A 12,065-nucleotide genomic window follows, 5' to 3' on the forward strand; every position below is an offset into this window, starting at 1 on the left:
CATTTTGAGTCCTCGAACTTATCATTGGTGTCATATAGGTCTAAACGGGCTCTAATCTATGTGTCATAGAGATCCACATGTCAGTCACATAGGTAAAAATAAAATTAAAATGAGAGGAGAGAGATGAGAAAAAGTTGTTTTTAATTTTGAAATAATAAATTGAAAACAAGAGGAGAAAAAATGTGTTCTTATTTTTTTTCTATATGTGACTGACATGTGGGTTCCACTGATACATAGGCGCTACCATAGCATGCCACGTCAGCACACAAAGCAGATCAGAGTCCGTTTGATCCTAAATGACACATGATGCAAGTTCACGTATCCAAAATATATTTTAAGAGTTCAGGGATCTAGATGACACACCTGTATAAGTTTACAGACCGTCTATGCATTTTATTCTTCATTTATTTTATAATCGTGCCATCAAGCCAGCTCGTTACTACGGAGTAATTTGTAAAGGTCATATAGGTCCTGTTTAGATCCAATGAATATTTTTTAGCCCTCCCTCAAATAGCTTAAATAGCCCAAAAAGATCCAAAAGGGTGAGCTATTTGAGGGCTATTTGGAAATAACCCACCTAAAAAAATATCCCACCCAATGGGTGCTAATTGAGACTATTTTGGGTGGGGCCCACTGAAAAAATATCTTTTCTCTCTATCTCTCTTCATAGGAAAGCTAAATAGCTCTCAAAATAACCCTTGAATTCAAACAAATTATGGCTATTTTATTGGAGGACTATTTTCTTGTGCTAAAAAATAGCTCTCAAAATAACTCTGGGTTAGTTCTCCAAACATGACCATAGTGTGGCGTTGGTACCTAAACTTGTAAATTGTTACGGATACTAGTATTTTCACAAGGAAAAAAATGAGACTAGGGTGAGAACTATTTGCGCGCAACAGATAAAGGAAGAGAGTTGTTAGGCACTACAAGTTGCATCCTGTCATAGAAAATGGTTTCCATGGATTATAAGGGCCCCTTTAAATTGGAGGAAAAACATAGAAATTTTGAAGGATTTCAATCCTATAGAAAAATTTCCTATGAAACCCTTTAAAACAAAGGATTGAATCCTATCCAATCCTTTAAAATTCCTATGGAATGGACAATCCTATAGAGATTTTGGAGGAAATTTAGCAAGAGCTTCAACCTCTTGGTAACTTTCCTTTGAGTTTATCTCTCTCATCCAATTCTTGCGTTTTTCCTGCGGTTTAATCAAACGGTCATTCCTGTGTTTTTTTCTGCATTTTGCAATCCTCTGTTTTACACTTATATTCCTATCAAAATCCTACGTTTTTCCTATTCCTACGTTTTCTTAATACTACGATTTAAAGGGGCACTAAAACAGAGCTAAGGGGAACATGTTGTACTCTAGAAAGACGGAGAATGGAATAGAGTGTCCCACAGCTTACTACCAGTATGCTAGTATATCGAAAGGCATATGGTAATTCATTGCATTTCAGATAAAGAACACATAATTAACCGCACATTTGTGAGTGGAGGCGTGATGGAGGTCATTGTCAAAATTCATCCATAGCCGATACCGTAGAATCGACCGTGATTTCTCGCCTTCGATTCACTTCCAGTGGGTGTGCAACTGTCCATGTTCATGGCCTGCCATTCGCGTAGTACCTGCAAACCACCTCGAGAAGAGAACAGAGAAGCATCAACACTGCTTTCCTCGTAGTTGGCGCTGCAGGGTAAAGTGCCCGTGGAAAACGACCCAAAAGTTGCCGAATACCGAGTCGGACTGACTTGTTAATAATAAAACATCCAACGAATTTTACCACACTACCGAGGTCGAGTGCTTTATCTGAGCACCGGAGACGCGAGAGTTCTTGTTGATGTAAAACATGCATGGCTATCTCGAACAAAAGAAGAGACGCTATTGCTGCGAAAAAAGACAAAAACCTCGATTATATTTAGAATCCCATTCAGATATCCCACATAGAAACAGTGCTACTAGTGCGAGTATATCTGGATTAGTTTTTGTCTTGTTTCCTCCTTTCTTTCCCGTTGCTCCTGGCAAGTAGCGTTGCCCGCGAAAGCAAACAAACGAGTAGTACAAAACAGTACAGTAGACCGTATCATACTGACTCTATGTCACACTGTCATACACCGAGTCACTCACACACACTGCCACTGTACGCTGCGCTATTACACCATGCGCTTTAATCAATTTCGGGTGAGTGCAAGGCCCCACCAAAATTAAAGACGACTACTGCGCTCTGCACTGCCATCCCGACCGAAAAAATAACCGTTACAGGCCCACCTCTTTTTGACCTAGAGTAACGGTTACCGCCATCTTATGGCCAGCCCGTGGGACCAGCTGTGAGGTGTCCCCAGTCGTCAGTCACATGGACTGCAGCCACGTCACCACGATGGGGCTCCGCACGTCGTGCCCGCCGCCGTCGGACCAGACGAGGTGTCCGTACACCGGCGCGGATGCGGGGGGAGACGACGACGACGAGGCCACTGTGACGGCGAACCTCTGCGTCTTGGCGGTCGGGGAGAAGACGAGCTTTTCCGGCTTGATGGTTACGGACACGGCGCTGCTCGCCATCTCCACGCGTGGCTTGTACGTCGCGGACGCTGCGGCGCCGACGTTGGTCGCCGTGCGTATCACTGTCTTGGACTGGTTGCCGCCGTAGAACACCACGGAGATCGACGGGTAGTTGAGGTCGGAGCCCGAGGGGTTCCTGCTCGTCGCGGGGCACGCCACGGGCTTGTGCGTGATCACCTCGATCGCGTTGGCCTCGTAGCCGATGCTGCACATGAACGCGACGTAGTCGTCGTCCCCGATGTCGTACACCAGCCCCGGGTCCAGCGCCTTCCCCAGGTTGATGTGCCCGGCGCCGTAGTCGAACGGCGTCGCGACGCGCCCGGGCTCGGCCTCGTCGCCCACGGCCTCGCCGCGGTTGTCGGTGGCGACGGCCGTGGTCATCAGCGCGGAGCGTATCGCCGCCGGCGACCACCCGGGGTGCGCGGACCGGAGCAGCGCCGCGGCGCCGCTCGCGTGCGGGCACGCCATCGAGGTGCCCGACAGGATGTTGAACTCCGTCCGCCGAGGGTCGGATTCCAGACCGGTTGGGCCCGTGGCGCCCGTCCATGCCGCGAGGATGTTGACGCCCGGGGCAATGAAGTCCGGCTTAAGGATTTCCGGGACGAGGCCGTTGGGGCCCCGCGCCGAGAAGGAGGCCACCACGGGCGCTGGCTTGACGCCGATGACCGTGCCCTTGAAGTTGATTGTTGCGGTTGGGTTGGTGGTGTTGGCAGCATATGCTTTGAGCGTGTCTCCCTCGTTCTCGCCCACCGAGCAAGCAGGAAGGACATGGGCGTCTCCAACAAGGCCTTCGCCGTTGGCCGCTCCGTTCGCGAGGACCATTGCCACGCCACCAGCGTCCTTCACAACCATCCCCTTCGCCACGCGTGGGCTGCTGCCGCGGTCGCAGATGACAATCTTACCGGACACCACAGAGGGGTCGATGGAGTTCTCCATGCACAAGGAAGCTGACAGCCCACCTGATCTCCCGGGGTAGAACAATGGCAACATGGTGTTCGTCAGCGGCTTGCCAGAATACAGAGACACCCCTGACATGCGCCTTCCGTCGCCGAGCACGATTTCGGCAGGGAAATTACGGTCGATGGTACCGGCGCCCACGGTGGCGAGCCATGGCGCAAGGTTGGTCACTGACATGGCAGTCGGCCCCTCGTTGCCGGCGGAGGTGGCCACGAATACTCCCCGCGACACGGCGCCGTACGCGCCGATCGCGATTGGGTCGAGGTAGAATGGCGACGCGACGCCATTGCCACCGCCTATGGAGACAGAGATGACGTCCACGCCGTCTGCAACGGCGCGGTCGAATCCGGCAAGGATGTCGGAGTCGAGGCAGCCAGCTCCCTTCCAGCAAACCTTGTACGCGGCCACCCTGGCCTTGGGCGCGACGCCCTTGGCGACCCCGGGCGCGTACCCCTCCATGCTCGCATCGTAGGCGACGCTGCCGGCCGCCGTCGTGGCAGTGTGCGTCCCGTGCCCATCGGCGTCGCGCGGCGACATAAACTCCACCGACCCGTTGGACGCCGTGGCCGCAAGGCCGTAGTGCGCCGCGTGGCCCTGCGAGAAGAATCGCGCACCGACGAGCTTCCTGTTGCAGGACGACGCCGGGAACCCAGGACCCGCGTCGCAGCCGCCACGCCACCGGGAGGGGACGGGTGGGAGGTTCCTATCAGACAAGCTCCGGCGCTCGGGCCACACGCCGGTGTCGAGCACCCCAACGACAACATCCGAGCCGTAGTCCGCGAGGGACCAAAGCCCAAGCCGAGCGCGGAGGCCCAGGAACTGCGGCGACCTGGTGGTGTGCAGCGTCCGGACCTGGTCCTCGAACGCCGCGAGGACGGCCGGGTGGCGCCGCAGCGCGTCGGCGCGGGAAGCCGGAACCGAAGCCGCGAAGCCGTGGAAGACGGTGTCGTAGACATGGAGCGGCTCGAGCGGGGCCCCGTCGGCACCGGAGGCGAAGGCGGCGGAGGAGTACCAGTGCGCGTGGCTGGGGAACACCGACGGCTTGGCGCTGTGGTCGACGCGGAAGATGTACGTCTTCCTCGCCTCGCCACCGGCGCCGCTCCCGCCGACGACGCCTCGCAACAGCGTCGGGATCAGCACGAGGAGGAGCAGGAGGCAGTGGGGAGCAGCGGCCATTGGATTGCTCGGCGAGAGTGACGGTGTCGTGGAGCGGTGGAAGCGGGGGGGTAGTGCGCTGCAGTTATAGCGGATGAAAGAGTGGGCAGGTTGGTTTGATGCCTTTGCGCCGTGCTACGCGCCTCGTTCGTGGGCGTGGGCCTCGCGACACAGCAGTAATGTCTCGTCACGTATACTTGCCCGGCTCCCTCATGCCGTAGCATATGGCCGCATTGCATCGTCAGTGAGTGCGTGGGTCGTCGGCGGTGTTGGTGTAGCTGCCGTGCGCGCACCCGTACGTGCGGCGGGACGGACGGGGCCGCAGATCGATCCGGATGGGTGGGTGGGGCGCTTGAGCGTCTTGCCGGTGGCATTATCCAGATGCGGTACGTGTCTTGACGAGAGACTCGTGGTCTCGTGCCGTTCTGCCGCTAACATCTGGGGTCAACGTCGTCGGCCCAGCGTGTCATGTGCGCCATGGACGGAATTCTCGGAGAATTCCGGGCATTTGGCGCGTGAGGATCCACAAGGACATTTTAGCATGCGAAGCTTTGCGAGGACTTTGAGAGAGGATCATGGGGTTTTCGGCGTCGAAAAGGGTAAGCACTTCGCTTGTGCGCCCATCGATTGAACGGAATCTGGAGAACGGGGAAAGAGGGGGCGTGCTTTTGTGGTAAAGTGAAGCTTTGGGGCTCTAGCCGTGCTCGTCTTTCAGTGGCTTGGTGTTACCGAATGATGAGGTCCTACCAGCCAAAATGGATGCTGATTGACTTGTATGCATGGTTTACGAGCAAAGCCCCAATTTGCTCCCTGAAACCAGCGGTTTTAGTACGAGATAGCCGGTGTACTGTAAGTTGTAACACATGGCGCTGCCGCGCAGAGTTGTTTATGGCGGCATTTCTTGGCCAGGAGAAACGTGTGTTCATGCCGATATCTATTCAGCGTACTTGAACACCTACGACGAATCATGTTAATCAATAATCATCCCATCGTCATAAGCTTTTCATTTGACCATAATTTATAAAGAAACAGATTTGCTTGGAGTTCAGTTCCGGATGATTAACATGATTCTCACTCGTATCAGTGACTTTGTGCAGTATCAACGGAATGACAGAAACTACATCGCAGTGAGTCGTCCTCGGCTCCCCTTGCAACACTCTGTGCGACGATCGTTACCAACTTACCATGGCCAGTGTACTCTAGCGCATTTCTTTCAGCTCTAAGATCAAGTGTGGAACAGGATTAGAAAAAACACATGATTATTACAGTTATCATGTACAATAACTTTTTTAGTTCTTGAAACCTCGGTAACCATATGACTTTCCCAGTAATCTTGCGGTTACCGCGATAAAACCCCACCCTCACCCGAAACATTTTGGTGAACCCTGATATCAAACTAGTGAAATTTTTCAAACATATGGCGGAAGTCGTACGAGTACAACCCGCGGATTGAGTGAAATTCTTCAACCAAAGTCGTACAAGTCCGACCCGTACACTGAGAGCTTAGTAGGTGAGGCGACGTCCTTACACACCGGCGCACCGCGGACCGAATGACGGCTTGGGAGATGATGCTAACGGAGGGACGTGTACCGTGCGGGAGCTCAGAAAGTCCTTTGGATTGGACCAGGAAAAAGTCCACTTTGGCTCTTTTAATTATTCATCGAATTTAATTCATACCACTCAATCTGAAAACCAGATAGAACAACTCCCCATACTATTAAAACCAGTGCAGTTTGATTCCCTCGGTGGTTTCGGAGGCTGGTTTTGCTGACGTGGCATGCTGACTTGGTCCATTATGCTAACATGTCAGCCTAGTCACCAAAATACAGATGAGGCCCACTGCCCACATGCAATTGATTAGGAAAAAATAAAAAAAATGTATGGCCCACTTGTCAGCCCTCTTCTCCCTCTCTATCTTTCCCCCAAAAAAACAGCAAAGCAAGCGGCGGTGGTCGCGATAGCGATGGCGGTGGTGCGGGTGGCAGCGATGGATGGCGATGGCGATGGCTGTCTACGGCGCCGCTTCGCCGCCATCTCAGACGCGGCCTCGTCGCCCTCCTCCTTCGTGTCCGACCGCCGCGTCGCGCACGCGGCCCTAGTGGAGCGCGGCGCCGCTCTTGCTGACCGCCTGGAGGTGGCACGCTCGCTCCTTGGCGAGAACGGCTACACCATCACGGGCCCGTGTGGCGAATCCTCCGCCACAACCTTGTCACCGAGACGCTGCACCCGTCGCTCGTCCGCCTGGTGGGGAGGCCGAGGGAGGCGGAGAGGCCGCCCACCCCGCACAGCTGCCTCGCTCCTTCGCCCTAGCGCGCGCGACGCCGGCGCTCCCTCCTCTTCAGCGGCGGCTGCCCCTCCCCCGAGTGGTGACGCGGGAGATGGTGGCGCTGGCTCATTCCCGAGCCTCCCTCTCCGACTGCCTCATAAACGCCACCACCGGTCACCCCTTCATCTTCGAGGGCACCTTCTTCCCCTCCCTCGTCGCCCGCATCAACTTCGGCACCCCCACCACCGACCCTGTCCGCTACCCCGACGACCGCGTCTGGGAGTCCAACATGGCGCGCATGCCCAACTTCCTCGTTGATGTCGCGCTCGCTACCGCCCAGACCTGACTGAGGCTCGAGAGCGAAGCTCGGTGTCGCCCAAATGTGGAGCTCAGCGGCCGTCGCCCCCCGCCCACCGTCGCCGCCGGCACCGGCTCCCGCCTGCCAAATGGGGAGGGAGAGAGATAAGAGAGAGGGGGGAGGATGAGGAAAGGATAGACTGACATGTGGGCCCCACAAATTCATCTTCTATGTGAATGACGAATGGATCCCACGTGCATGTTTTTAGCTGTAATACCACCTAAGCATCATGTCAACAAAAAACCAGGTCAATATTGCCACGTAGACGCCATGTCAGTGAAACCATTCCTTATTTTGTGGGCTCCATAAAATCGTCTAGGGATTCAATTTGTACCGGTTTTAGTAATTGGGAGAGTTATTCTGTCCAATTTTCTAGTTAAGGGGTACGAATTAGATTTGATGAACAATTAAGAGAGTCTAAGTGGATTTTCCCCCACCACCACTCCCGTCGGCGGTCGGCCCCGTGGTGAATGGTGATGTGCGTGTACGATGAGGCCGGGTAAGGCACGCAGCCGGGAACGAAGCCCAGTGAAGCTCGCGTGCTTGCGGCTCGCCAGGCTGCGACGGTTGCAAGGCCGTCCGTTCAGTTTTCGGGCGCATTTGGGCCCAATCAATCTGCAATTCGCGGCTCGTGTAACAGAACAGAAGATCGAAGCAATCGCTTGTTTTTTCGTTGTTCCCGGTTCGGCCTCGGCGGATGTTGGTAAGCTCATTTACTTAGTTACTGTTAGTACGAACGAAATTAGACAGGTGTGCGTGCGTTTGTCGGTCTGTCGCGCTGGATCGGGACGTCCAGAAGGTGTGAAGTGTCAAGTGTCCTTTTATTCCAGCAGGCGAACAAAATTTTGAAGCACCCCGATCATGTTTCCTGGAACAATTAATCAACCAAGTGGAGCATCATCAGTGGAATTTCTACGTCACCGACATGGGACGTTTCACTAATCCGCTGCCACTCCCTCAGCAACACGCCACGCTACACACACCCCTCCAACTCTCCAAACGAAACAGCACGCCACGCCACGCCAAACTCTAAACCAAATTCACAAACCCTCGTCAGATCGCATCATCAGCCGCCCTACTACGAGAACGAGAGAGCCAATTAGCATCCGTCCGATTATACCACACACACTGGGGGTGAGTACGTGCTAAGTACAGCGCCGCAAGCCCGCCCGCGACTCGTCGCGTCGCGGCGGCGCGCCGGCGCCGGAGGAGCTCAGCTCACTGAGCGCGGCCTCGGATGACGTCGTAGCCCATCTCGGAGGAGTCCGTGGCTTGCACCTCGTAGTGGACCCCGTCAAGCACCCGCCTCAGCCCTTGCTTCGACGTCGCGTACAGAATCTTGGCTCTTATCCTCGATGCGGTCGGTGACCTGAAAAAGGCCCATGACGGTAGGCAAAACAAGCAACGAATCCTCAATCAACGACAGTGCAGGCTGCTACTCGCTAAACAATATTGCAAATTTGCAACTGCAGCGGTTGCTATCGAACCAAAGTCCTTTCAAAGTGCTTTAACAAAAGGAAACTAGAGCTAGATAGCAGATGGACTCACTTAACAGTACTCTAATTGTGTTGTTTGTTGGGTGTTAAAGTATACCTCTCGATCTTATCTGATAATCTTTGTTTCTTGACAAAAGGACATGCCAGGAAAGAAGTAATTGAACTGCACTAAAGACAGTGAAATGTTGAATGGACAATAATACTGCAGCTGTGGCTACTACTGGCGTGGGTGCGCACGAACCTTGCTTTTGATGATGGATCTATGAATATACAAGGACAGACAGATCGACAACAGGTGGATTCAGGCCAGATCAGATCTGATAAAAGAACCGGCCTTGGCAGTGGAGGTTAATTAAGCAAAATTATGCATGAAGTGTACTAAAGACAACAGTGATTAACAAAGATGATGGGGGCAAGGAAAAGGGGAAGGATCAAAGGAAGGCCTTATCAAGAAAGTATGGTCCCCGTCATGATTTCGACTAAAGCTTCGTTTGACAAGGCAACGGGGATGCGTCTGAGAGGCAAGCAAACTTTTTGTGGAAAATAGAGAAAGCTTGGTGACCTATCCATCCTTCTTTGCGATAAGGATGCGGCATTGATTGGAACAGTCATTCGCCCTGCAGATTTTTAGTCGTTTTTATGATGCTCGTCAGCACCTAATAAGGCTCAGGAGGACTTGTCTGCCAGTGTACAATAGTATGTAAGGTGCCAGAATTAATTTGATTTCTCAATCATGACGCGATGAGTGATTGTGATATGTGACATCTTTTCTTATGGTACGAAACGACTATGATCAATCGAGGTTTAGGTATTAAGTAAGTTGCGCGTACATTGTGTAATTGCATGAACTTAGAGTTCTTCATTAGTGCAAAAGGCGAAAAGGGATTTGTTCTCTTTAGCTAGTTGCCGCAGCCCGCAGTTTATCAATCGCTTGCATATCTTCCAAACTGTATCTTCCAAAGCACGAGTTCTTTCAGAGAACAACTTGTGCCGTTGCGGTTTGGACAGCAGAAGAGACGATTTAATATGCACCTTATATAAGAACGCTCGAGATATGGCATCTAACGATGGATACAGCTCACCGTGTTTACCTTTCCTAACAAGATCCTGAATTACCGCTAGTTAATCGAGATCAGACATGGAATAAGATGGAATCGAATCACTTGATAAGAGATTAATTAGAGGGAGGAGCTGGGTTGGGTTAATTAATTACCAGGCGATGAAGAAGATCTTGCTCTTCTGGCAGTTGTCGACGGTGACGAAGTCGAAGTCGAAGACGGCGTAGCGGCAGTCGTCGGTGGGCAGCGCGGCGACGAGCTCCTCGTACCCTTCGCCGGGGCCGCCCACCTTGTCCACCAGCACGGCGCGCGACCGCTCGTCGATCTTGTACACCACGAACCGGTGCACCTTCTTCCACTTCATCTCCATGAACCACCTCTGGCACTCCTCCTTCACGTTCATCCCCTCCGTCGCCTGCACAGACGCACCCAACCCACATACTCCATCAGAACGCCGCAACGACGACGACCCATGGACTCAATAACCAAGGTGTGTGACAGACTGGATTACCATCTTGTAAGCCATTGCCATGGCTGAAGCAGGTCGCCGATCGGTCGTCGGAGGTGAGCGTCGCCGGCGGTGAGGATGGAGATGGACGGAAACGGTGGTGGTGGGAGAAGGGGTATCGCCTTTCTTGTTCTTTGGGTGCTGTGGTTTCCTCGAGGTGTCTCCCTCCTCCTGCCGTTGGTTTCTTTTGACATTAGGTGAGGTCGGGTGGACTTTATAAAAGAGGGAAAAAGGGTGCCAACCAGCATAAAATTCCCTCACCCGCCTTTTCTAAATGAAAGAAAAAGGAGATAATGCATTGGGTACAACGCATTTTTTCCCCCGCATCACGTCTAGAATAAAAGCACGAGTCCCGCACGATGCAAAAACAGGCAAACAAAGCAGTAGTGGTAAGCCAAATTAAACCTCTCAGAAATTTGACGGTTACAATCATCACGGTGACCATGCCATCGCGCGGCAAGATGATCTCTACTTTTTTTAAAAAAAAAAACTAGTAGATGATCTCTACTCCCTCCGTCTAAAATAATAAAAAAAAAGACAAACCGGTTTGTGTCCAACGTTTGATTGTTCGTTTTATATGAATTTTTTTTATAACTAGTATTTTTATTGTTGTTACTCCCTCCATTCCAAAATATAAAGTATAATCACCCCTAACCCAAAGACTAAGAAATAATTATTATCATCTTGTAGTTTGGATCATCCTAATAAATACAATGCATGTATCTAATAGAATTAGAGAACACAAGAGTGGAAAATTTAAAAAAGTAATAATTTAATGGAGAAGGGGCCATAGTTAATTGCCTAAATGCATGCATGCCTTATATTATAGAACATCTAAAAAAGTGGTTGTGTCTTATATTATGGAATGTAGGGAGTAGATGATAAAACATGATTAATACTTTATGTGTGACTTATGTTTTTATTTTTTTTATAATTTTTTCAAATAAGACAGACGGTCAAACGTTGGACACAGAAACTCAGATTTTATCTTTTTTTTTTTAGGACGGAAGGAGTACTGGTACTACTAGGATTTACCGGTCTCTTCGTGCAGGCACGCATGGGAGCTAGTGCACGCTTCGCCTAGGATCTATCACGGCGAGGCTCGTCATGAACCGTGCCCGTCCCGAACTCACCATTCTTTGCTTGGAAGGTAAGGGAGGCAATGGCCCGTTTGCCCAATTGGAAGCCGCGCGAAAAGAAGAGAACGGTGGTGGCCTGGTGGGGACTGGGGAGACCGGCCATGGGGCCTCGGACCTCGCCTCCTTTCGCCCTCTCTTGAACAGCACCGATCTCACATCCTCACGCACGCGCGCGTCGGTGGAATTCCGTGAAACAGAAGAGCCGTTGTACCGTGCGTCCGTGCGGTCGCGCAGACGCGCCGGTTAAAAATTTTCTCGGCGCGTGCGACGAGGAATCTCGTCCGCGTGATTCGCGGCGACTGAAAGCTGCTCGAGGCTCTTTTAGTTCGTGCGGAGCGTACCGTACTACGTGCTTCTCCTCTGGTGCGTGGTGCGTTTCCACGCCCGGTTTTGATGAGCGATTGTGCCGGTTGGTGGTGGTGTATTGATGGTCAAATGACACAGGGCAATGGGCAATGGTGCTCTGCTCGATCTAGGTTAACTAGGGGCCTATTTGGTACAGTTCCAACTCCTAAATATAACTCCGAGAGTTGAGTCTGGAGTGGAGTTGTGGAGCAGCCAAAACCCAGCT

At 52.1% G+C, this 12,065-nt stretch overlaps 2 protein-coding genes across 2 annotated transcripts; both read right to left on the reverse strand.

The window, feature by feature from the left end:
* Positions 1-1,882: 1,882 nt before the first annotated feature.
* Positions 1,883-4,725, reverse strand: LOC4332219 (subtilisin-like protease SBT1.6). Its single transcript, XM_015776135.3, has one exon. The coding sequence runs from the start codon at positions 4,688-4,690 to the stop codon at positions 2,348-2,350; it is 2,343 nt and encodes a 780-aa protein (XP_015631621.1). The 5' UTR covers positions 4,691-4,725; the 3' UTR covers positions 1,883-2,347.
* A 3,366-nt stretch (positions 4,726-8,091) lies between these two features.
* On the reverse strand, positions 8,092-10,543 carry LOC4332220 (actin-depolymerizing factor 5-like). The gene is made up of 3 exons (NM_001417447.1): positions 10,359-10,543; positions 10,003-10,262; positions 8,092-8,662 (listed from the first exon to the last, which is right to left on the reverse strand). The coding sequence occupies exons 1-3, from the start codon at positions 10,377-10,379 to the stop codon at positions 8,512-8,514; spliced, it is 432 nt and encodes a 143-aa protein (NP_001404376.1). The 5' UTR covers positions 10,380-10,543; the 3' UTR covers positions 8,092-8,511.
* Positions 10,544-12,065: the final 1,522 nt, after the last annotated feature.

The sequence above is a fragment of the Oryza sativa genome, chromosome 3 (assembly GCF_034140825.1).
Source record: "Oryza sativa Japonica Group chromosome 3, ASM3414082v1".
In the NCBI taxonomy this organism is placed as follows: Eukaryota; Viridiplantae; Streptophyta; class Magnoliopsida; order Poales; family Poaceae; genus Oryza; species Oryza sativa.